This window comes from Lithobates pipiens, unplaced genomic scaffold, assembly GCF_037356315.1.
Source record: "Lithobates pipiens isolate NorthernLeopardFrog02 unplaced genomic scaffold, aLitPip1_a1.2 Scaffold_25, whole genome shotgun sequence".
NCBI classification, from domain to species: domain Eukaryota; kingdom Metazoa; phylum Chordata; class Amphibia; order Anura; family Ranidae; genus Lithobates; species Lithobates pipiens.
The window spans coordinates 232,302,948-232,329,851 of record NW_027507787.1 but is presented as its reverse complement, the minus strand read 5'-3'; the positions used below and the strand labels follow the sequence as shown (position 1 = coordinate 232,329,851).

Here is a 26,904-nt window from a genome sequence, read left to right as displayed (position 1 = left end):
AATGACAAAAATAAAAATAAATCAGTGTGTGAGAATGATTCAATGTGATTCAATATGCTAACAAAAAAACCCCTTTCCTCTGCTCTCTATTTTCTTGGATCTCTCCCAGTTTGGCAGTAGAAATCTTTTCATCGGAGGTTTCACGAGTCTCCTATTGAGCTTTTCTTTGTTGGTGTGCGAGCTTTCCCAAGAACGTAACATGGGCGGAGCCTGAGATAATTCAAACCTCGCGTTCCACTTTCGCTTCTGATTCTGATTCTAGATCTGCTTATGTAATGATTACATGTCCTGACTCCTGTACTGTACATAAACTCTACTACTGGAACATTTCAGGTTAGTAACAAAGTCCACTTCCCAGTCGGAGCAGAAGGGAAGTCATCTGGAAACAGCGGCACGTTTCCTTCTCGTGTGAAGATGACCGGTGTGGGCATGCAATGTATGAAGCAAACCCGATTCCTCGGCCCAAGAGCTTACTCCAAAACCACAGGACAGCTGAAGCTGAAATATGACGCTGTGATCATCGGAGGAGGTAAGAACGTTTGTGGAATGTTTCTGGATCTCCTCTCCTAGATTGGTGTGTAGAGAGCTGGGAAACGTTCAGCTGCTCGTGTCTTCCTTGCAGACCACATGGAACTACTGGAATCCTTTAGGCTACGTTCAGGGGCGGACTGACAACTCATGGGGCCCCCGGGCAATAGGAGATTATGGAGCCCCCGGGCAATCAGAGATTATGGGGCCACACAGTATACACACACACACACACACACAGTATACAATCACACAAGATACACACACACACACACACACACACACAGTATACAATCACACAAGATACACACACACACACAGTATATAATCACACAGTATACACAAACACACACAGAATAGACACACACAGTATACACAAACACACACAGAATAGACACACACAGTATACAATCACACAGTATACACACACACACACACACAGTATACAATCACACAAGATACACACACACACACAGTATACAATCACACAGTATACACACACACACACACACACACACACACACACACACACAGTATATAATCACACAGTATACACAAACACACACAGAATAGACACACACAGTATACAATCACACAGTATACACACACACACACACACAGTATACAATCACACAAGATACACACACACACACAGTATACAATCACACAGTATACACACACACACACACACACACACACACACACACAGTATATAATCACACAGTATACACAAACACACACAGTATAGACACACACAATATACAATCACACAGTATACACACACACACACAGTATACAATCACACAGTATACACACACACACACACATTATACAATCACACAGTATACACACACACACAGTATACAATCACACAGTATACACACACACATTATACAATCACACAGTATACACACACACACACACACAGTATACAATCACACAGTATACACACACACACACATTATACAATCACACAGTATACACACACACACACAGTATACAATCACACAGTATACACACACACACACACACAGTATACAATCACACAGTATACACACACACACAGTATACAATCACACAGTATACACACACACAGTATACAATCACACAGTATACACACACACAGTATACAATCACACACACAGTATACACACACAGTATACAATCACACAGTATACACACACACACACACACAGTATATAATCACACAGTATACACAAACACACACAGTATAGACACACACAGTATACAATCACACAGTATACACACACACACACATTATACAATCACACAGTATACACACACACATTATACAATCACACAGTATACACACACACACACAGTATACAATCACACAGTATACACACATATTATACACACACAGTATACAATCACACAGTATACACAGACATGTTTCTATTGGCTGAGAAGGTACTGGAGAGGTGGGGCAGCTATAATCTCAGGATTTTTAGACCATAATGTCCCTGGTTTTACTGAGGCTGGCAACCCTGATGGGGCCCCCTAGTGGCCCGGGGGGCCTTCGGGCAGTGCCCGAGTGGCCAAATGGTCAGTCCGCCCCTGGGTACGTTCACACTTTGTGCCACTCAAAAGTCACTTGATTTCCAGTGCAACTTTAGAGTGCGACTTTTGATTTGAGGATTTGATTGGTTTTGATTACACTTTCCGGAGCTAGAGTTGCATCAAAGTAGTGGAGGAAACTTTTCAAAGTCGCTGCAACTTTAAGTCACTTAGATGCAAACGGGCGCCATTGAAAACAATGGGCTGCCACTTGTCATTGCGACTTTATCTATCCAAAGTAGTGTGTCCAGAGTCCAGAGTGTGGATTGTACGTTGAAAAGTATTTTTAGTATTAAAGGGGTTGTAAAGGTAAACATTTTTTTAACTTAATGCATTCTATGCATTAAGGTGAAAAAACATCTGACAGTGCCGGCTCCCCCAGCTCCCCCCCCCCCCCACATTTTACTTACCTGACCCCTCGAAAGTCCCGCGCTCGCCTCCGACATCCTCTTCGACGCTCAGCCTGGCCGCTGATTGGCTGGAGTGGATGGATTGAAAGCAGCACAGCCATTGTCATCACATCCAATGACGCGGTGCGCCGAGGGGCGGGGCCAAGTGATACAGTGAGCGGCTATAGCCGCCGGCTGTATCACGGGAGCGCGCCCGCAAGTACTTCTCACCAATGCGAAGGGAGCTCGCATTGAACATGAGAAGTACTTGCGGGGGGAAGCCAAGACAGCCGCCGAGGGACCCCAGAAGAGCAGGTTCGGGGCCACTCTGTGCAAAACGAGCTGCACAGTGGAGGTAAGTATAACATGTTTGTTATTTTTTTATTTTATTTTTTTTAATTCCCTTTACAACCACTTTAAGCTATGAGGATGTAGTGTGAGATCTGCAATAATTCTTTTATATATATATATATATATATATATATATATTATTATCATTTCATGTATTTGTGCACATTGTAATGTTGCTCTAGTCCCGTAGGTCCTGTCTCTGTACATTGCGGAACGTGAGCGCTCCATAAATCACTAAAGCCGTGTACACACCACCGGACTTTCCAGGAGACTAGGCCCGACGGTCTTCCCAAACTGACTTTCGGCAGAGTTCCGACGGACTTTCCTAACGAACGCACTTGGCGACACAACGAACGGACATATGCTCTGTACACACGGGTTCGGACATTCCGACTACAAAATCCATCAGATTTTTTTCTGACAGATTTTGGCCCAAACTTGTCTTGCATATACACGGTCGCCTAAAGTTGTCGGAAAATCCAATCGTTCAGAACGCGGTGACGTAGAACACGTACGGCGGTACTATAAAGAGGGCCAGTAGCCAATAGCTTTTGTCTCGTAATTTATTCTGAGCATGCGTGGCACTTTGTCCGTCAGAATTGTCTACACACGATTGGAATTTAAACGATCAGATTTTGTTGTTGGAAAATTTTAGGTCCTGCTCTCAAACTTTGTGTGGTGGAAATCCTGACAGAAAAAGTCAGATGGAGCCCACACAAGATCGGATTTTTTCCAACAACACGATCCGATCGCATGTTCTCCATCGGAAAGTCCGACCGTGTGCACAGGGCATAAGTCCGTTAGTTTTGAACGTGATGACGTAAGACGGGACTAAAAAAGGAAGTTCAACAGCCAGTAGGCAATAGCTGCCCTTGCGTGGTATTTGGTCCATCGGACCAGCACACAGACGAACGGTTTTCCCGATAGGATTTGAGTCCGTCGGACAGATTTGAAACATGTTCTATTTCTAGGTCTGATGGATTTTTTTTTAAACGAAAAACGATCGGATTAGCCCACGCACGATCGGACTGATTTCGTCGGAACTAGTCTGCCGGAATGTCCGGTCGTGTGCACGCGGCATAGCGATAAAAGAATAGAGATTGAACTTCTTTTACCGCAGCTGAATCCCCTTTCTTGGGCCTCAAGTTCACAGGAGTTTCCTTTTTCAGCATTGATTTGGGATTTTTTTTTTTTTCTGCACTGAATAAGAAACATTGCCATGGTGATGGTGGTAAAGATTCTCCTAGTTGGATGTTATCCAGCAACATGAGACTTTTTTACAGCAGATAAAATGTGCTTCAGGATTCCTCATTGTTTGCAATGGCCACATACAGTGCCTTGAAAAAGTATTCATACCCCTTGAAAGTTTCCACATGTTGTCATGTTACAACCAAAAAACGTAAATGTATTTTATTGGGATTTTATGTGATAGACCAACACAAAGTGGCTCATAATTGTGAAGTAGAAGGAAAATGATAAATGGGTTTTCAACATTTTTTACAAATAAATATCTGAAAAGTGTGGGGGGGGGAGGCATTTGTATTCAGCCCCCTTTACTCTGATACCCCTAACTAAAATAAAATAGTGAAACCAATTGCCTTCAAAAGTCATCCAATTAGTAAATAGAGTCCACCTGTGTGTGATTTAATCTCAATATAAATACAGCTGTTCTGTGAAGTCTCCAGGGGTTTGTTTAATCTTAGTGAACAAACAGCATCATGAGGGCCAAGGAACACACCAGACAGGTCAGGGATGAAGTTGTGGAGAAGTATAAAGCAGGGTTACGTTATATTAAAAAAATCTCCCAAGCTTTGAAAATCTCACGGAGCTCTGTTCAATCCATCATCGGAAAATGGAAAGAGTATGGCACAACTGCAAACCTACCAAGATATGGCCGTCCACCTAAACTGACCGGCCGGGCAAGGAGAGTATTCATCAGAGAAGCAGCCAAGAGGCCCATGGTAACTCTGGAGGAGCTGCAGAGATCCACAGCTCAGGTGGGAGAATCTGTCCACAGGACAACTATTAGTCGTCTCTCCACAAATCTGACCTTTATGGAAGAGTGACAAGAAGAAAGACATTGGTGAAAGAAATCCATAAGAAGTCCCCATTGCAGTTTGCGAGAAGCCATGTGGGGAACACAGCAAAGATGTGGAAGAAGGTGATCTGGTCAGATGAGACCAAAATTGAACTTTTTGGCCTAAGTGCAAAACGCACATCACCCTGAACACCCCATCCCCACCGTGAAACATGGTGGTGGCAGCATCATGTGGTGGGGATGCTTTTCTTCAGCAGGGACAGGGAAGCTGGTCAGAGTTGATGGGAAGTTGGATGGAGCCAAATACAGGGCAATCTCAGAAGAAAACCTGTTTCTTCTAAGATTTAGGACAACAACCTAAACATACAGCCAGAGCTACAATGGAATGGTTTTGATCAAAGTATAATCATGTGTTAGAATGGCCCAGTCACAGTCCAGACATAAATCCAATTGAGAATCTGTGGCAAGACTTGAAAATTGCTGATCACAGACGCTCTCCATCCAATCTGACAGAGCTTGAGATATTTTGCAAAGAAGAAGAATGGGCAGAAATGTCCCTCTCTAGATGTGCAAAGCTGGTAGAGACACCCCCAAAAAGACTTGCAGCTGTAATTGCAGCAAAAGATGAATCTACAAAGTATTGACTCCGGGGGGCTGAATACAAACCTACACCACACTTTACACATATTTATTTGTAAAAAGTTTTGAAAACCATTTATCATTTTCCTTCCACATCCCAATTATGAGCCACTTTGTGTTGGTCTATCACATAAAATCCCAATAAAATACATTTACGTTTTTGGTTGTAACATGACAAAGCGTTGAAAATTTCAAGGGGTATGAATACTTTTTCAAAGCACTGTACTGCAGACTTATCTGGTTTAAAGGCCAACAATTCTTTTGGTGCCTTTTTTTTATCCACTCGGAGCTGCACAACCGTTCCTCAAAAAATGTTCACTTCATACTGCACTTGCATGCCGCAGCCCATTCATTCCTAAGCCCTTGTACACACGGTCGGACATTCCGATGGAAAATGTCCGATCGGACCTTGTTGGCGGATAATCCGACCGTGTGTGGGCTTCATCGGACTGTTTCCGTCTGAATATCCGACGGACCAAGTTTTCCAGCTTGGCTATAAAACTTTCCGACAACATGATCCGATCGGACCTCGTCTGATCATGTGTAGAGAATTCCGATCGGACAAAGTGCCACGCATGCTCAGATCAAATTCCTACACCAAAGCTATTGGCTACTGGCCTGAACGTAGTCCCGTCTTAACGAAATAACGTCATCACATTCTGAACGATCGGATTTTCCAACAACTTTGTCCGACCGTGTGTATGCAACAGTTTCAGACAAAATCCGTCGGACAAAATCCGATGGATTTGGTTGTCGGAAATGTCCAACCGTGTGTACAAGGGCTAAGGGAAAGCCATACTCTGAGTGACCATTTGGAGCCACCATGAATCGGTGGTGTATTTTGGTTTTGTGCTGCCCTAGTCAAGACTAAAATCGGGTGACCGCCCCATCTAAATTTGTCCCACCCCAGCCGCGGTATCCCGTTTTTGTCTCGGGGTCTGATGAGGAAGCTGCATCCATTCACAGTGAACAGCTGCAGCTTCTTCATCAGACCCCGAGACATGATTCCTCCAAGTGCAACAGGTGTACTCAATGGGGCAGAGGAGGGGGTCAGCGGGACATAGGACAGGGTCAGCGGGCAGAGGATGAGGCGGCACTGGTGGGGCCTGAGGAGGAGGCACTAATGAAGCTACAGTGATATCCGACACTGATGGACATTGAGAGGCGGCACTGATAGTTGGCACTGATAAGCGGTACAGTTGAGGAAGCACTGATGGCACTCTGATTGGCAGCACTGATGGGCACTGATAGGCAGCACTGCTGGGCACTGATAGGCAGCACTGCTGGGCACTGCTGGGCACTGTTGGTGAGGTACTGATCATCAGGACACTGAAAACACATGCATACTATCTAACCTTCCTAACAAAAGAACATTACCAATGGTCTGTATGTGATAGAGATGCACTAAAAAGTCACTTAGCTTGGGTTATAGTTCACAGTTTCTTTAACATACAAAACTCAAGTGATTGTAAGAAACTGTGATTTAGAGTCATCCCAAGGTGAATTACTTCTTTGGTCTTATGATGTCCCCTCTGGCACAGACCTTCCTTCTACCCAGGTCTTCTTCTTATAGAGTTTCTTCCTTTTACCCAGGTCTTCTTCTTATGGAGTTTCTTCTTTCAACCAAGGTCTTCTTATGGAGTTTCTTGCTTCTACCCAGGTCTTCCTCTTCTCAAGGGGCCACTTCTTTCTACCCAGGTCTTCTTATGGAGTTTCTTCCTTCTACCCAGGTCTTCCTCCTCTTATGGGGCCTCTTCTTTCTACCCAGGTCTTCTTATGGAATTTTCTCCTTTCTAACCAGGTCTTCTTATGGAGTTTCTTCCTTCTACCCAGGTCTTCCTCTTTTTTGGAGCCTCTTCCTTCTACCTAGGTCTTCTTATGGAGTTTCTTCCTTCTACCCATGTCTTCTTCTAATTATGGAGCCTCTTCCTTCTATCCAGGTCTTCTTATGGAGTTTCTTCCTTCTACCCAGGTCTTCCTCCTCTTATGGGACCTCTTCTTTATACCCAGGTCTTCTTATGGAGTTTCCTCCTTCTACCCAGGTCTTCTTATGGAGTTTCTTCCTTCTACCCAGGTCTTCCTCTTTTTTGGAGCCTCTTCCTTCTACCTAGGTCTTCTCCCTTCTCCCCATGTCTTCTTCTTCTTATGGAGCCTCTTCCTTCTATCCAGGTCTTATTATGGAATTTCATCCTTCTATCCAGGTCTTCTTCTTATGGAACCTCTTCCTTTTACACAGGTCTTCTTCTTATGGAGCCTCTTCCTTCTACCCAGGTCTTCTTCTTATGGAGTTTCTTCTTTCTACCCAGGTCTTCAAATGGAGTTTCTTCCTTCTACCCAGGTCTTTCTCTTTTTTGGAGTGTCTTCCTTCTACCTAGTTCTTCTTATGGATTTTCTTCCTTCTATACAGGTCTTCTTGTGGAATTTCATCCTTCTATCCAGGTCTTCTTCTTATGGAACCTCTTCCTTTTACACAGGTCTTCTTCTTATGGAGCCTCTTCCTTCTACCCAGGTCTTCTTCTTATGGAGTTTCTTCTTTCTACCCAGGTCTTCAAATGGAGTTTCTTCCTTCTACCCAGGTCTTCCTCTTTTTTGGAGTGTCTTCCTTCTACCTAGGTCTTCTTATGGATTTTCTTCCTTCTATCCAGGTCTTCTTGTGGAATTTCATCCTTCTATCCAGGTTTTCTTGTGGAATTTCATCCTTCTATCCAGGTCTTCTTATGGAACCTCTTCCTTTTACACAGGTCTTCTTCTTATGGAGCCTCTTCCTTCTATCCAGGTCCTTTTCTTCTTATGGGGCCTCTTCTTCCAGACTCCACTCCTATGTTCAACACATGGCTGCGTTACCTCATTTTCTGCCTTCACCCATTTCCTGCCAACATCACCACCTGTTTATCTAGCCTTTATGAACCAGTTAATCAGGTTAGTTAATATTTGAATAGAGGAGGTTCAGCTTATGAATTCTAGATGTTAGCTAAAATGTAATATTTATACTGTAAAAACATAAAATATATATGGCAACATATAGCCCAGTACTTCCAGGTATGAGGCACATGTGGTCAGCCTATTACAGAGCCTCCTGTCTGAGTGGCATGTTTCTAGGTCCATGCACTGCCATGTGGGGTTGGGAAAATTAGTTTAGGCCTGTGCAAGTTTCTCTGTATATCACACTTACACAGGTATTTCTGGGGCTCCAGTCACAGATTCGAATACCAAGTAAGTGTCCTTAAAGCACAAGTCCCCCCACCCCCCTAAGTACAGAATGCCTTGTTAAATTCTTCCTCCTATTGGTAGCGATCTTCACTAGATGGCCCTGCCTTCCTCCGCACAGCCTTTCTTCATGCCAAGATCCCATTCATTCCTATAGGAGAGCCGCATTGCAAATGCCCTGCTGAATACAACCCATTCCTAGGAATGAATGAGGTTGTAGCACCCACAGCAAGAAAAGGAGCCAACAGGGCCACGTGGAAAAGATTACTGGGATTTTAAGAAAAGCACGTATTTAATACGGAGATCTGCAGGTGGGTGGGGGGATTTATATCAGGACACATTTACTAACAGTGAACTTGACCTTTAAGGCAAGGCAAGCGGGCTTAATTTTATGGTTGTCATCTATAGAGTTATTCCAAGGAAAAAACATCTCTTGGCTATAGTCAGCTTTACTAAAAGAAGTCTATAGTGGCTGCCAAAATACCAACAGGAAAAGGGGGGGGGAGCTGTACATTGACCCTGAAGACATTACAAATTTCACTGAAATAAAATTTCCAGAACTCCACATTGATTGCGTGTATGTTCTGGTTTAGGGTTCTGGCCCTTTAGTTTAGAAGTGACTGATTCTACTATATGGGCAATATGGGTTATGATGAGGTTGTCTTCTCCAGGTCATTTATGGTGGGTTTTTTTCTTTTGGAAGACCTCGGAGCAGAGATGTGAAGATGTAACACAGCTTCCTTCTAATAGTCTTTTATATAATTTGACATTAATCATAGAACACTGCTGCCCAGATAGCAAGCAATTGAGCTGAATGTTTGAAAATGACTCGCTAAGCTATTGCTAGACTTATCGGGCTTCACAAGTTTGTTGCACAATTGCAGCAAGTCCTCATTGCATGACTCCAAATGAACTTTCTTTTCTTCTTTCTGCAAGTCTGCTGCAAGTTCTGGTTCATATCTGTTGTGCAATAGTCATCCCACCACAAGGGGTCACTGTGGCTGAATTTTCATGCTGTAGACTCGCCACTGCAACTTCGCTCTTGCTAAAGACTTGCCATGCAAATTTACTACAAAATGAAAAAGTGTCAACTAGAAATTGTGCTTTAAATGCTCTGCAAATGTACAACTTGCCAGTGAAAATGTGCATAATGCCCCGTACACACGATCAGAATTTTGGTTGTAAAAAGCTCTGATGGTTTTCCCAACGGGATTTCGCTCAAGCTGTCTTGCATATACACGGTCTTGGTAGGACTTACCATTGGGCTTGACTGGGCTCAAGCCCATGGGCCCCACCCAATAGGGGGCCCCACCGAGATACATAGCCGAGTGTACTCGGCTCCGCTCCGTTCACAGTCACAGCAAGTCCCGCCCTTTGATGGATATAACACAGGGACTGGGCGTGACCGTGAGCCAAGCTGAGTACACACGGCTACTCTCAGCGCCGCTCAGGACTGCGAGAGGACCTGCCGCCATATTTAAACTTCAAGACTGCAATGACACTGGGGCAAGGCTGCAAATGACAAGGCTACACTGACAAGGCTGCAGATGGATGGACAAGGCTGCAGATGGGCACTGATAAGGCTGCATTGATGGGCATTTAAATGTTAGTTTTTTTCCTTAAACTTCCCTCCTAAAAATTTTTGTCCTTAAAATTCCCTCCTAAACTTGGGGTGCATGTTATACGCCGGCGCGTGTTATACACCGATAAATACAATAATGTATAGAAGGTAGGGCCCGAAAGTGACTAAAGCCCAGGGCCCCCCACCACCTTAAGTCCTGCTCTGTACACGGTCACACCAAATTCCGACCGCCAAGAGCGCAGTGATGTACAACATGTACGACGGGACTAGAAAAAGGAAGTTCAATAGCCAGTAGCCAATTGCTTCCGTCTCGTAGTTGAATCTGAGCATGCGTGTGTTTTTGGATGTCGGAATTGCATTTACACACGAGCGGAATTTTTCGATAGAAAGAACCTGCTCTCAATTTTTTGCTGGTGGAAATTCAGACAGCAAAATTCTGGTGGAGCATACGCAACAGTCGCATTTACCGATGAAAAGCTCTCATTGGTCTTTTGCTGGCCAAAATTCTGACCGTGTGGTGTACGTGGCATGAGTCAACAGACTTATAATTCAACACTGCCACAAATTTGTGGCAAGTTACCCTTGCTATCTGGGTGGGAGCATCCTAGTGTGTTCTTCAGAGGAGACTATGGTTTGGTTGATCTTGGATCCTATATCTACTCTGTACAGAACCCATATTTGCCTTACTAACGCTATCACAGCAGGAATGTCATTGTACAGAAACAGGAGCCTGGGGAAGGAGGGGGGGGGGAGGGGAAATTACATGGAAATTACTAAGAAGAAGAATATTGCATTGTTCTAATTATGAATTATCCTCTAATTATATTTGCATTCCAGTTAGTAATTAGCACACCGCTGACCAGTTTTATTACATTAAATGGCACTTGTATTACAATAGGTAGTCTATGTAAGTGTATTTCTGAAAAAGAGGTAATAATTATTTTTTTAGTTTAGGCACCACGGTCAGGAGGGCACAACATTTCATGGTAACGTCACAGCTTGTATTCAGGCACTACTAAGGGGCCACGATTTTAGCCTAATGCCGCGTACACCCGACCGGACTTTTTGACTGCAAAGGTCCGACGAAACACGTCCGTCGGACAATTCGATTGTTTGTGGGGCTCCATCGGACCTTTGCTTGCCAAAAATCCGCCAGACTTTAGAAATAGAACATGTTTTACATTTTTCCACCGGAACTCCGCTGGACCGAGAAATCCGTTCGTGTGTATGCTAGTCCGACGGACAAAAAACGACACTAGGGCAGCTATTGGATACTGGCTATGAACTTCCTTATTCTAGTCCGGTCGTACATCATCACTTTAGAATCAGTCGGACTTTGGTGTGATTGTGTGTGGCCAAGTCCGTTCATTCGGAAAGTCAGTCGGAAGTCCGCCGAAAGTCCTTCGGAAAGACCGTCGGACCTAGTCCCTCAAAAACTCTGGTCGCGTGTACGCGGCATTAATGTTCAAATATCACAGGGTTACTGCAAATACTAAATCTTGGGCTTAGTGACCTTTGACTTCTTTTTATCTGTTGTCTTGAATAACCTTTTAAAGTTGAACCCCAGCTATCTGAATAAAATCCACCTTGTATTAGGGGTTCCTCCCCCATTGTACGGGGTAATTGTTCTTTTTTGTCTCATGGGTAAGGAATATAGTCCGGTACTTACCTTATTCATCACTCCAGCAGGCTTCCTCTCCTGATCTATGACCGGGTTGCAAAACAATCCATTTCAACACTCAACTGAAAGTGAGGGTGCCGAGGACACACCCCCATACCAAGAGCATTAGAGGGCGGAGAAGAGCGCCAGCTGCTGGGAGAGCGAGGAATAATGTAAGTGTTTCACCTTATTCATTACCCACTGGACAAAATAAGCAATTACCCTTGCAGTGCTTGGGGCGGGGGCTGTTCTCAGATGAATGCAGCTTTTATAAAAACACCAAACTATTTGGGGAGAGGGTAATTTTTCCTTTAATATTCATATGTTTTCCTTTTCTTCTATTACAGGGCACAATGGTCTAGTAGCGGTAAGTTTTAATCCTGAAGTGCTTTGAAATGTTCATTTTAGCTTAATCAGATGTTGAGCTGCTTATAAATGACGGATTGGCTGTCGGGCATTCAGAGAAATATTTGCTAAATTTGCTAAAAATATTCTAAAACACTGATCAGCCACCATTTTTTTTCCTCAATGCTGCAAAGATTAAAAAAGAAAAAAGTCTGAAAGGTCATGGATATTTAGACAATATAAACAAAATACAGTTTTGTGAGTGATAATATATTTATTTATATATGTATGTATGTATATAAACATACAGAGTGGGGGTCATTTACTATAGCGTCAATAATTGATCCTGCAGTCCCGGGAAAATAACGCCCCAATTAAGGCCAATTAAGGCCAATTAAGACTTCAACTCTCAGAAACTGGGAGCTAATGCAAATGGAAAACAGCGCTATTGCCGGTGAACATGCCTGTCAGATCACAAATGCGGGAATAGTGGAAGTCAATGGGGCTCGAACCTGCAAAATCCAAAGTTCTCACTGAAGGCCTAGGCTTATATGCAAAAAATTTTCCCATTAAAAAGTGTATGAGGACCTGGGTCCTGTCCCAGGGGGACATGTATCAATTGGAAAAAATGTTTTTTTCAGGAGAAGTGATTTTATTAATGCTAAAAAGTGAAACAATAACAATTCTTTTAAATATAGTGCCTGGGGTGTCCTAAGTATGCCTGTAAAGTAGCGCATCTACCCCGTTACTGTACCGCAGCAAAATTACATTTCTAAAGGAATTTTTTTTATACAAAATGCTCACAGCTGTAATGAGTTGACGCTTCATGGCAATATAGAGTAAAAATCTAAGAAAAAAACAGTGTAGGTTCCCCCCACCAGTCCATACCAGGTCTGTTGAGTCTGGTATGGATATTAAGGGGAACTTCACGCCAATTTTTTTTTACAAAAATGGGCAGGGTCCCCCGCAAAATTCATACCACACCCTTATCCGAGCACGCAACCTGGCAGGTCAGGAAAGGAGGGTGACGAGCGAGTGCCCCTCCCCCCGAACCATACCAGGCCACAGGCCCTCAACACGAGGAAGGTGCTTTGGGCTCCCCCCAAAACACCTTGTCCCCATGTTGATTGGGACAAGGGCCTCCTCCCTATAAACTTTGTGGGAACATTTTGGGGATGGCCCCTGCTTGTTCCAACATGACTGCACACCAGTGCACAAAGCAAGGTCCATAAAGACATGGATGAGCGAGTTTGGGGCAGAGGAACTTGACTGGGCTTGACTTGACTGGCACAGAGTCCTGACCCCAACCCAATAGAACACCTTTTGGCTGAATTAGGGCAGAGACTGCGAGCAAGGCTTTCTCATCCAACATCAGTGCTTTGCCTCACAAATGCACTTCTGGAAGCCTTGTGGACAGCCTTCCTAGCCTTCCCAGAAGCTGTTCTAGCTGAAAAAAGGGTGGGCCAAATCAATTTTTGACCCTATGAACTAAGACTGGGCTGCCATTAAAGTTCATGTGTGTGTAAAGGCAGGCATCCCAATAATTTTGGCTAGATAGTGTATCTGGCAAGATTTACTATGATGGTGGAACCCTCCTACACATAAATACTACATGTAAACATAGTTAGACATGAAACGGCATGTTTGGGATTTGAACCCAGACGCTCAGCAGAAGTTATAACCTCTAAGCCACAGAGCTGCCAACATGTGAAAACCTTCTACATATAAATACTGCATTTTTTTGAACATACAGGTAATGGAATTACATTACTCAAGAGTTATTCTTCTTGATTTATTCTGTGATATTTGGTGGCTCTTTGTGGGTGAGTGTAGAATAGTGATATTACCCTCATAGTTTTGGCAAAAACATTTTGATTTCTGATGTTGGTACACATATCACATTTTTGTGCTCAAATTATGATTATTTGGAAATAATAAAAAGCACAAAAAATTGTGACTCATTTTAAATTTGCATCAGCAATGGTATTGTTTGTGCTTTGTAAAGACACCTGTGTGAGTTTGGGTAAAGATTGTAGTGAGATGGAGAGTAACAAGTGAAAGTGACAGAGAAAAAAAATATTTTACCATAACATCAAAACATTCCACATTCTTAAAAAAACAAAATAATATTTTAAAGCGGGAGTCCGCCGGAAATCCGCGTTTTTTTTTTTTTTTTAAAGCCAGCAGCTACAAATACTGCAGCTGCTGACTTTTAAAATAGTGACACTTACCTGTCCAGCGCGCCCGCGATGTCGGCACCCGAAGCCGATCTCTAGATCGTCTCTCGGGTCCTGCCGCCGCCATCTTGGGTATGGGAATCAGGAAATGGAGCCTTTCGGCTTCATTTCCCGGTTCCCTCATGCGCATGCGCGAGTTGCGCTGCGCAATAAGGACGGTCCCGCTGCCTCTGGGATCTGTGTGTTTCCCAGCAGGCAGCGGGGCACTTGCGGAAAGGGTCGGGCACTTGCGGAAAGGGGCCTAATCTACGCCCCTTTCCGCAGAGAGCTATCCCGGAAGTGGGTGCAGATACCTGTACTGTACAGGTATCTGCACCCCCCTCCCCCCTGAAAGGTGCCAATTGTGGTGCCGGAGGGGGGGAGGATCCGATGAGCGGAAGGTCCACTTTAGGGTGGACCTCCGCTTTAAGTAGAAGCAACAATGTTGCAAAGGAAAATATATTTCAGAGAAAGATACATTTCATTTCAACATAAAAAGGACTTATTTGGGGAAGTTACAATTGTACCATTAGAATCAATGGCTAAAACTTGCATTGGACTTTAATAGCGCCGATTTTCACACTCAAAACGAGCTTTTTAACTCAGCGCTCATTCTGGTATTTACTATAGAGCCCTGTAAAAAAGACATTGGAGCTAAAATGAGAGCTATTTGCGGGTCTGAGCATGCTCAGTTGTATTGGCACCTAGTTGTACCGATGGGGAATTTATCTCTTCTCAGACTTTTAAAAATATTTCAGTGTAGAAATCACTTTTTCACACAGTTTAAAAGCAGATTATCTTTAAATAATATACTGCACATTTCAGTACCATTTAGGCAATTATATCATGCTCTAAACATTATTTCCATGTGCAATTCTTCAGGTTTTAGCAGGGTAAGGGTTTGAGCGCTATTTGGTTTCAGGGATCTATAGTAAATTCGATTTTGGGAGTATTTTTTTAACAGCACTATAGTAAATACCATTTTAGCGCTAATTTGCTGTAGTTAGCGCTAATTAGCTATGCTGTACTAAATGACCCCCAGAATGTCCTGATCCTATTTTATAGGCGGCTTATCTTCAGAAATCTGGACTGAGTGTTGCGGTTCTTGAAAGAAGACACGTGATTGGAGGAGCTGCGGTGACAGAAGAGATCATTCCAGGTAGATTCCCATGTAGACACTCTGTAATCAAAGTCTAATTACTAATACAGGACCAGCAGTACGTCTCCTTTATAGACTGTTGTCTTGCTTCTTCTAGGTTTTAAATTCTCCAGAGCCTCATATCTTCTCAGCCTCCTGAGACCGCAGATTTATAAAGACCTGGAGCTGAAGGTGAGGAGTCTCTCTGCACAGAAATATGGGAGCTGCCAGCCATTGCTGATTTAATTCCGAAGGCGCATGCTCTGGGGTTGTCATCAGGGCCTCACTCCTTAATAATCCATACTCCTCTCTGGATGCACGGTCCTCTCTGGATACACGGTCCTCTCTGGATACACGGTCCTCTCTGGATACACGGTCCTCTCTGGATGCACGGTCCTCTCTGGATGCACGGTCCTCTCTGGATACACAGTCCTCTCTGGATACACGGTCCTCTCTGGATACACGATCCTCTCTGGTTGCACGCTCCTCTCTAGTTGCACGCTCCTCTCTGGTTGCACGCTCCTCTCTGGTTACATGCTTCTCTCTGGTTTCATTCTTCTCTCTGGTTACATGCTCCTTTCTGATTGCATACTCATCTCTGGTTGCATGTTCCTCTCTGGTTGCATGCTTGTCTCTGCTCTGGTTGCATGCTTGTCTCTGCTCTGGATGCATGATCCTCTCTGGATGCATACTCATAATGGTTGTATACTTCTCTCTGGTTGCATGCTCCTCTCTGGTTGCGTGCTCCTCTCTGGTTGCGTGCTCCTCCTTGGTTGCATGCTCCTCCCTGGCTGCATTCTCTTCTTTGGTAACGCGCTCCTCTCTGGTTGCGTGCTCCTCTCTGGTTGCGTGCTCCTCTCTGGCTGCATTCTCCCCTTTGGGTATATGCTCCTCTCTGGTTACATATTCCTCTCTGGTTGTATGCTTCTCTCTGGTTGCATTCTCTTTGATTGCATCCTCCTGTCTGGCTGCATTCTCCTCTCTGGTTACATGCTCCTTTCTTTTTGCATGCTCCTCTCTGGTTACATGCTCCTTTCTTTTTGCATGCTCCTCTCTGGTCACTCTTTGGGTGCATGCTTCTCTTGCATAGTTCCCAGCTGTCCCAGATTTTGAGGTACTGTCCCTGATTTGGAACAAAGTCCCTCTGTCCCTCTTTCCTCCTCATTTGTCCCTCATTTTGGTCTGATCATGAAAGTTGTATATAAAATGCATTTTTTATCTTCCAAAAAGTGTTTCCCAGAGCGAAACCTTTCATCTAATTTCTAAATTGCTGCATTTATAAATTTCAAAAGCCAATATAAAGGAATAGTAGTGGTTAAAAAAAAAAAACACTTGTGGGTTTAACTCATTTTTTTAGTTCTTCTTTAATGGGTCGTGGTGGGGGGCTGTCCTATGCAGTGGCGGAACTACCGCCATAGCAGCACATGCAGCCGCTATGGGGCCCGCAGCTGAGAGGGGCCCGTGGGAAGGATGAGGAATGCATACTGTGGAGGGGGGCATCACCTCCCGCATGTTCCCCCAGCCAGCGGAAGCGAGGAGAGGAAGAGGCAAGCTGTCTGTACGAGCAGAGAGCTGTAATAGCTTTCATTTGAATGTCCCGTGTTCCCGGGGCTCACCGTCACATAGCCCCACCTCTTGGCCCGGCGTCTTTGATAGACAGAACACCGGTCCAATGCGGGACATGTGACATCATCAAAGGCTGCAGGCCAAGAGGTGGGGCTATGTGACGGTGAGCCCCGGGAACACGGGACATTCAAATGAAAGCTATTACAGCTCTCTGCTCGTACAGACAGCTTGCCTCTTCCTCTCCTCGCTTCCCCTGGCTGGGGGACCGTGCGGACGGTGCTCGCCCCCCCCCCCCCCCACTCTGAATCAGCCCCACACTTGCCCGCAGCCATTTGAGGGCTCCATACTGGACTGCACTCCACATCCTCCCCGGTAGTTCTGCCACTGGCTCGCCTCTTGCTCTGCACAGGTGAGGCTGCAATTGTGGTTACATTGGTTACATAAAGGAAAATTACAAATGCTGATCTTTTAATTGGTGTTATATGGTAATTTTTTGAATTTGAATTGGCAAAGGAAACTAATGTTTGAAAAAAAATTTATGTCTAAAGAACATGTAATGTACAGTGCATTTTTGCATGTAGGAATTTTCTTTACTACATATTTCTGATTTTTTTTTTTTTTTTACAGCTATAAAGTTAACAGTATTAGTGTTTGCATTTTTAACCACTTTCAGACCGGACCAATTTGCTGGTCAAAGACCAGACCACTTTTTGCGATTCGGCACTGCGTCGCTTTAACTGACAATTGCGCGGTCGTGCGAGGTGGCTCCCAAACAAAATTGACGTCCTTTTTTTTCCCACAAATAGAGCTTTCTTTTGGTGGTATTTGATCACCCCTGTGGTTTTTATTTTTTGCGCTATAAACAAAAATAGAGTGACAATTTTGAAAAAAACGCATTATTTTTTACTTTTTGTTATAATAAATATCCCCCAAAAATATATAAAAAAACATATATTTTTTTCCCTCAATTTAGGCCGATACGTATTCTTGTACATATTTTTGGTAAAAAAAAAATCGCAATAAGCGATTATTGATTGGTTTGCGCAAAAGTTATAGCGTTTACAAAATAGGGATAGTTTTATAGCATTTTTATTAATTTTTTATTATTTTTTTTTTTTACTAGTAATGGCGGCGATCTGCGATTTTTATTGTGACTGCGACATTGTCGGGGACCCATCGGACATTTTTGACACATTTTTGGGACCATTGTCATTTATACAGTAATCACTGCTATATAAATGCAGTGATTCCTGTGTAAATGACACTGGCAGTAAAAAGGGTTAACCAGTGGGTGGCAGTGTAGGGGTTAAGTGTTCCTAGGGGTGTGTTACTAACTGTGGGGGGGTTGGGCTTTCATTTAGTGTACACTGATCTCTGCTCCAATCACATGGAGCAGAGATCAGCGTCACTAGTTGCTAGGCAGAATGGGAAAATGTTGTTTATACAGCATTTCCTCCATTCGGCCGCTCCGTGAGACGATCGCGGGGATGCCCGCGGCGATCGAGTCCGCGGGTCCCGCGACCGGACTCACGGGGGTCCCGACCAGCGTGGTCAGCACGTCCTGATTAAAGTCATTCAGGAGGGATCCAGGCCAGGTGTCGGTGAGTGGAAATCACAGTGGAAAGCTCTGGAAGAGACATGCCAGGAGTTGGATGTAGAGCCAGAGCCCCCCCACTGTGAGGCAGCCCCACACTTGCCAGCAGCCATTTGAGGGCTCCAGTATGCATTCCTCATCCTCCCCGGTAGTTCCGCCACTGGCTCGCCTCTCCCTCTGCACAGGTGAGGCTGCATTGTGCTCGGGTCACGCTGCATTGGGCACAGGTGAGGCTGTATTGGGCATGGGTCACGATGCATTGGGCATAGGGGAGGCTGCATTGGGCACAGGTGAGGCTGTATTGGGCACAGGCAGGCCACGCTGCATTGGGCACAGGTGAGGCTGCATTGGGCACAGGCAGGTCACGCTACATTGGGCACAGGGGAGGGTGCTTTGGGCACAGGCCACACTGCATTGGGCATAGGTAAGGCTGTATTGGGCACTGGACAGGCTGCATTGGGCACAAGTGGGCACAGGTGAGGCAGTATTGGGCATGGGCAGGCCACGCTGCATTGGGAACAGGCAGGCCACATTGGGTACAGGTGAGGATTATTGAAGCGCTAACACCAGCTGTTTGGAGTATCTTTATCTGTTGATTGTTAAACGTTCTGGAATATGTATATTGCTATTGTGGTGTAGGATCTGGGCCTGTTGTCCCTCCATCCCTTTTCTTTGCTTCCTTCCTTCTTTCCTCCTTCATCTCAGACTCGAACCACACCCCCTTTGAGCCACGCATTTTAAACCAAGCCCACTATTTAATTTAAGCCCCGCCATTTTTTTGTGGGGGGGGGGGGGGGCTGTTTGAAGGGGGGGCCCCATACAACATTTTGCTATGGGGCCCTGTGATTTCTAGTTACGCCCCTGGTCCTATGCCTACATATTTTTGCAAATAGGTGTCCTTTGTTCCTATATCAAAAAGTTTAGATAAGCGATTATTGCTCTCGGGTTACATGCTTCTTTCTGGTTATATACTCCCCTCTGATTATATGCTCCTCTTGTTACGTGAAGAGATGAGAGTTATTGTATTTTTGTACTTGTTGCAATAGGGATCATGATTAAGTACTAGAACAGCTCAAAATGCGCTGACTTTCCTTCTGTCACCCCCCCCCCCCCCCATTGGTGTTTGGTTGCTGTTTTATTTTACATAGTTGGTCTTGAAAAAAAGACACAGACACAATTCCATCTAGTTCAACCAATAAAAGGGGAAAAAAAATCATAGAATGCCATATACACAATCCTATAACCACAATTGATCTAAAGCAGTGATTCCCAACTCCTGTCCTCCGGATCCACTAACAGGCCAGGTTTGCAAGGTAACTGAAATACATGACAGGTGATATTGTTTGCTCTTCAGTGATTGCCGTATTCTAGTCTGCATCTCCCCCAAGGTAATACTTCAAATCTGGCCTGTTAGTGGGTCCTGAGGACAGGAATTGAGAACCGCTGATCTAGAGGAAGGCAAGAAACCTCCAATAAAGTATGATCCAATTTGCTGCAGCAGGGGAACAAATTCCTTCCTGATCCCCCAAGAGGCAATTGGATATTCCCTGGATGAATTTTACCTATAAATGTCAGTACCCAGTTATATTATGTAGATTTAGGAAATAATCCAGGGCTTTTATTTAAAACAATCTACTGAGCTGGCCAGAACCACCTCTGTAGGGAGTCTATTCCACATTTTCACATCTCTTACTGTGAAGAAACCTTTCTAGACTTAAAGAGTGCCCCCTTGTCTTCTGTGATGACCTTAAAAGTGAATAACTCAACACCAAGTTCACTATATGGATGTATGTATTTACACATGGTGATCACACCCCCCCCCCCCCCCTTAATCTCCTCTTAAGTTCCTCTTTCCTCATAGCTGAGCTCCTCCATGCCTCTTATCAGTTTGGTTGCCCTTCTCTGCACTTCTCTGAAGCCCAAAACTGAACTGCGTATTCCAGATGAGGTCTTACCAATGATTCGTACAGATGATGTCTCTCTCTATCTCTGGTATCCAGGGGCGGACTGACCATTCGAGCACTTGGGCACTGCCTGTGGGCCCCATGCCACTAAGGGGCCCCATCAGAGTTGCCAGCCTCAATAAAACTAGGAAAAGTATGTGAAAAGTTGTGTTTTTTTAAAAATCCCAAGATTATAGCTGCCCCGCCTCTCCAGTACCTTTTCAGTGTGTGTGTGTATATTGCGTGTCTGTGTGTGTATACTGTATGTGTGTGTATACTGTGGGGCCCCATAATCTCCTATTGCCTGGGGGCCCCATAATCTCCTATTGCCTGGGGGCCCCATAATCTCCTATTGCCTGGGGGCCCCATAATCTTCTATTGCCCAGGGGCCCCATGAGTTCTCAGTCCGCCCCTTCTGGTATCCATACCTCTCTTGATACAAGAAAGGATTTTGCTGACTTTGGAAACTGCAGCTTGGCATTGCAAGCCTATGATCTACCAAAACGCCCAGATCCTTCTCCACCATTGAGTCCTCAATTTGTACTCCCCCTAGTATGTATGATGCATGCATGTTCTTGGCCCCAAGTGCATAACTTTATATTTTTCAACATTAAATCTCCTCTATCACATAGTGGCCCAATTAAACAGTGCATGTTGTTTAACATACACCTATAATATCAATATACCTGTATATGCCAATATAAAAAAATGAGCAATTATTAAACTTTGTCATTAATAACACAGAAATTTGCCTTCTCTTGCATTGTGATATTCATGGTTATGACTACATCTCATTGTTTGTGCATCTCTGTACTTCATAAAATATTAACAACATGTATTAATGTATATACTTTGTAACATGTACTTTCTATTGTTGTTTTATTTTTCCAGAGACATGGGTTAAAAATTTACTTTCGAGATCCTTATTCATTTACTCCATTGTTGGAGAGTGTGGATGGACGTCCACCAAGGTCTCTTCTTCTATGGGCGGATATGGTGAAGAACCAGCAGCAGATTGCTCAGTTTTCTAAGAAAGATTCAGAGGTAAGTGGCATTTCAGGTGAGAGGGGTATGAGGTAAGTGTGTACTCATGGTGTAGTGTACCTGTGGATTGTAAATTAATAGCTTCCTATAACAGAATAATGTGCTGAGTAGGGATGAGCCGAACACCCCCCGGTTCGGTTCGCACCAGAACTTGCGAACGGCCCCCGCGTTCGTTACGAACGTTAGAACCCCATTGAAGTCTATGGGACTCGAACGTTCGAAATGGAAAGTGCTAATTTTAACGGCTAATATGCAAGATACTGTCCTAAAAAGGGTTTGGGGACCTGACTCCTGCCTCAGGGGACATGGGTCAATGCAAAAAAAAGTTTTAAAAACGGCCGTTTTGGCGGGAGCACTGATTTTAATGACGATTAAAGTGAAAAAAAAAAGTTAAATATTCCTTTAAATATGGTGCCTGGGGGGTGTCTGTAGTATGCCTGTGAAGTGCCACGTGTTTCCCGTGTTTAGAACAGTCCCTGCACAAAATGACATTTAACGGAAATAACACCATTTAAAACTGCTTGTGGTTTTAATGTTATATCTGGTTCCTGCAATATGGTTGAAAATCATTGAGAAACATGGCATGGGTAGCCCTCCCTGCCCATTACCAGCCTATTTGGGTCTTGTACGCATATTAAGGGGAACCCCGTACCCATATTAAAAAAAGGAAATGCGTGTGGCCCCCAGGCCCTATATACTCAGAACAGCAGTATACAGGCGGTGCAAACAAGACAGGGACTGTGTAGGTTTGTTGTGTTAAGTTGAATCTGTTTGTAATTTTCAACCGGTACATTTTTAAAGTGTAGCTCCAGTCAAAAAAAACTATTTTTAAGCTTTTTGGAAAACATAGGGAAGGGTTATCACCCCTGTATAATTTGTTTTGCCGTCCATCTTTTTTCATCTCACTTGCTGCTGTCTCCTTCCGTTTGCAAGTAGGAGATGTTTGTAAGTTGGATGTTTGAAAGTAGGGGCCTGCCCTATATTATAGCGGTATGTACTGGGTACAGAGCACGCAGACAGCACGCACTATCTCCTAACACTACTGACTGCAAGCTCTATTATTAACCACTTGACCACTGGGCACTTAAACACCCTTAATAACCAGACAAATTTTCAGCTTTTGGTGCTCTCACATTTTGAATGACAATTACTCAGTCATGCAACACTGGACCTATAGGAAATGTTTGTCCTTTTTTTCACACAAATAGAGCTTTCTTTTGGTGGTATTTAATTACCTCTCAGTTTTTTTTATTTTTTGTGCTATAAAAGAAAAAATACCGGAAATTCTGCGAAAAAATGAATTTTTCTTTGTTTCTGTTATAAAATTTAGCAGATTAGTAATTTTTTCTTCATAATTTTTTTTTTACTGGTTACATGTTTTGAGTTGCAGAGGAGGTCTAGGACTAGAATTATTGCTCTCGCTCTAACGTTCTCGGCGATACCTCACATGTGTGGTTTGAACACCGTTTTCATATGTGGGCGGGGCTTACGCATGCGTTGGCTTCTGCATGCGAGCACATGGGGACATGGGCGCTTTAATTTTTATTTATTTTTTTTTATTGTTCATTTTACTTTATTTATTTTAGTTTGACATTTTTTTCCCAAAAAATATATTTTTGATCACTTTTATTCCTATTACAAGGAATGTAAACATCCCTTGTAATAGGAATATGGGGTGACAGGTCCTCTTTACAGTGAAATCTGGGGGTCAATATGACCCCACATCTCACCTCTAGGCTGGGAAGCCTGAAATAAAAAATAAAAAAAAAGATTCTGGCTTTGATCGTACTGGCGAGTTGGTAGAAGCATCGGAGGGCGGTGAGGGGTGGGGGGCGTCTATGGCTGGGTATTTCAGGGTATCGCCGAGTATGGCTGGGTATCTCCGAGTATGGCTGGGTATGGCAATTTATGGCAGGGTATTGCAGAGTATTGGCGGGGTACTACAGAGTAATAGCAGGGTACTGCAGAGTATTGGGGAGTACTACAGAGTAATGGCAGGGTACTGCAGAGTAAAGGCAGGGTACTGCAGAGTAATGGGGGGTACTGCAGAGTAATGGCAGGGTACTTCAGAGTATGCACTGGTATTGCAGAGTATTGGCGGGGTATTGGCGGGGTACTACAGAGTAATAGCAGGGTACTGCAGAGTATTGGGGAGTACTACAGAGTAATGGCAGGGTACTGCAGAGTAAAGGCAGGGTACTGCAGAGTAATGGGGGGTACTGCAGAGTAATGGCAGGGTACTGCAGAGTATGCACTGGTATTGCAGAGTATTGGCGGGGTATTGGCGGGGTACTACAGAGTAATAGCAGGGTACTGCAGAGTATTGGGGAGTACTACAGAGTAAAGGCAGGGTACTGCAGAGTAAAGGCAGGGTACTGCAGAGTAAAGGCAGGGTACTGCAGAGTAATGGCAGGGTACTGCAGAGTAATGGGGGGTACTGCAGAGTAATGGCAGGGTACTGCAGAGTATGCACTGGTATTGCAGAGTATTGGCGGGGTATTGGCGGGGTACTACAGAGTAATAGCAGGGTACTGCAGAGTATTGGGGAGTACTACAGAGTAATGACAGGGTACTGCAGAGTAAAGGCAGGGTACTGCAGAGTAATGGCAAGGTACTGCAGAGTAATGGCAGGGTACTGCAGAGTAATGGCAGGGTACTGCACTGCAGAGTAATGGTGGGGTACTGCAGAGTAATGGCAGGGTACTGCACTGCAGAGTAATGGCGGGGTACTGCAGAGTAATGGCGGGTACTGCAGAGTATTGGGGGGTACTGCAGAGTAATGGGGGTTACTGCAGAGTAATGGGGGGTACTGCAGAGTAATGGCAGGGTACTGCACTGCAGAGTAATGGCGGGGTACTGCAGAGTAATGGGGGGTACTGCAGAGTAATGGCAGGGTACTGCACTGCAGAGTAATGGCGGGGTACTGCAGAGTAATGGCAGGGTACTGCACTGCAGAGTAATGGCGGGGTACTGCAGAGTAATGGCGGGGTACTGCAGAGTAATGGCAGGGTACTGCAGAGTATGCACTGGTATTGCAGAGTATTGGCAGGGAATTGAGGGGTTAAATTCGGTGAGCAGCGATGTGGGCACTGCAGATGCAGCCCACATCGCTGCTGACACGATCTCTTTCCCCTCCGCTGTACCGATCGGTACAGAGAGGGGAGGGAGGAACCGGCGTCATAACATGACGCCGGTTTGTTTACAAGTGATCACTCCGTCATTTGACGGAGCGATCACGTAGTAAACGGCCGCGACGAGCGGCTGTTTACCGTGATCCGTGATGCGCCGGGTCCTGTGGACCCGGCGGTCACGGATGCTCTCGAGTGCGCGCCCCAGGGGGCGCGCGAGAGCAGAATTCTGGGAGGCCGTTAATTAACGGCCTCTCAGAGTTAAACAACCGCCCTGAAGCCGTTAATCGGAAATGGGCGGTTGTTAAGTGGTTAAAGATAGATCACTAGCTATATAGGTGAGGTGAATATAGTGGTGTATACTGCGGTCAGGGCACAGACAATAACCACTACACAAGAGCAAGATACGAAATCAGCCAAAAACGATTGGTGTGTAACTGTGTTGAAGGTACACAGAACACCCACTGCTTCAGATGCCAACACACTACACGAGGCCGCCTCAAAGGCGGCCTTATATAGTGTGGGGCGTGCACTACACAGCCTGAGCTATGATTGGCCACAGGCAGGATGCCTGTGGCCAATCATGGCTCTCCTCGCTGCTGGCGCTGCGATTGGCCAAGCATGCGGGGTCACAGTGCATGCTTGGCCAATCATGAGCCAGCAATGCACTGCGCCATCGCAGTGCATTGTGGTCCGCGCGCGCTATACGAATTTTGACGCGAACGGACCAAGAGTTCGGATTTCGCCGAACGCCCGAACAGCCAATGTTCGAGTCGAACGTACGTTCGACTCGAACACGAAGCTCATCCCTAGTGCTGAGGATCTGGTGAGCGCAATAGAACTTAATTTCACCAAAGCGCACCGGGAAGTTGTTCTGGAATTTGCACATGTCACCACTTGGAAATAGAAACTTTGGCCGGGAATTGTTTTGCATCATTTAAAGCATCTGTCTATATTTCCTCACTTATAGCAAAGGAATTTGGAAGTTTTGAACTCTTTGCACATTACAATTCACCTGATTGTGTTAATTTTTCTATTATATATTTTTATTTTTTTGGCACAATCACTGTCACGGGTTATAAATGTTGATTAATGACTTATAACGTTTAGATTTGCACATACATATATATTTTTTATTTACCAATTTTTTTTTTTCTAGAAGGTGCACTTGAAATTCATATTAGTAAGGGGCCCTTGCAATAAAGGGCACGCATATATTAATCATTTTTAAATAATTCACTTAGCAGCCATTTCACAGCACTAATGGTTATAGGATTTTGTATGTTGAAATGTATTATTGATTTAAAGGTATAGCGCCAATTCTACCCAATTTTCTTTTCAAATTTCAATAGGCCTCATCCAACTTGGGGGGGGGGGGGGGGGGTATATCAAGAGAGAAATCCATAGAGAAATCCATAGTGCAGTATGTTTTTATAATATATTTATTACAAGAGGACAAGAGCTCCTGATGACGTCAGCTTGACGAAACCGGTAGGGCGTGACCATAAGGATGTGACCTCTCTTTGGTAAACCGCAGCGGCCGGCGGTGGGAGTTTTTTATACATTGCAAGCATACCAGTTGTAATATGTGAGTACTTTTCCTCTTGTAATAAATATATTATAAAGACATACTGCACTATGGATTTCCCTTTTTCTATGAACCATATGAATGAGGGCTTTCACTGTGGATGACAAACCAGACTTCCAGGGAAACGCCAGATAGCGGTACAGGGGCTAACACTGTGGAGGCGACTTTGCCCCAGTGGTGTCAGTGGGAGGAAGAGTGCCCTGTCATTGGTGTCAGTGAGAGGAATGGTGGCCCATCATTGGTGTCAGTAGGAGGAATGGTGTCCTATCATTGGTATCAGTGGGAGGAATAGTTCCCCATCATTGGTGTCAGTAGGAGGAATGGTGTCCCATCATTGGTATCAGTGGGAGGAATAGTTCCCCATCATTGG

The 26,904-nt window shown here is 44.5% G+C and overlaps 1 protein-coding gene across 3 annotated transcripts in view; it reads left to right on the top strand.

The window, feature by feature from the left end:
* The first annotated feature begins 206 nt into the window (after window positions 1-206).
* The window catches only part of LOC143930954 (pyridine nucleotide-disulfide oxidoreductase domain-containing protein 2-like), a 96,416-nt gene continuing 69,718 nt past the window's right edge, over window positions 207-26,904 (top strand). For 2 of the 3 annotated variants that reach the window (XM_077455656.1, XM_077455655.1), the window contains exons 1-5: window positions 207-529; window positions 12,320-12,339; window positions 15,599-15,692; window positions 15,790-15,863; window positions 21,666-21,818. In XM_077455656.1, the coding sequence (XP_077311782.1) occupies window positions 415-529; window positions 12,320-12,339; window positions 15,599-15,692; window positions 15,790-15,863; window positions 21,666-21,818 (456 nt within the window). In that variant the 5' untranslated portion in view covers window positions 207-414. The remainder of the gene's footprint in view (window positions 530-12,319; window positions 12,340-15,598; window positions 15,693-15,789; window positions 15,864-21,665; window positions 21,819-26,904) is intronic. The other variant, XM_077455654.1, reaches the window with a different exon arrangement.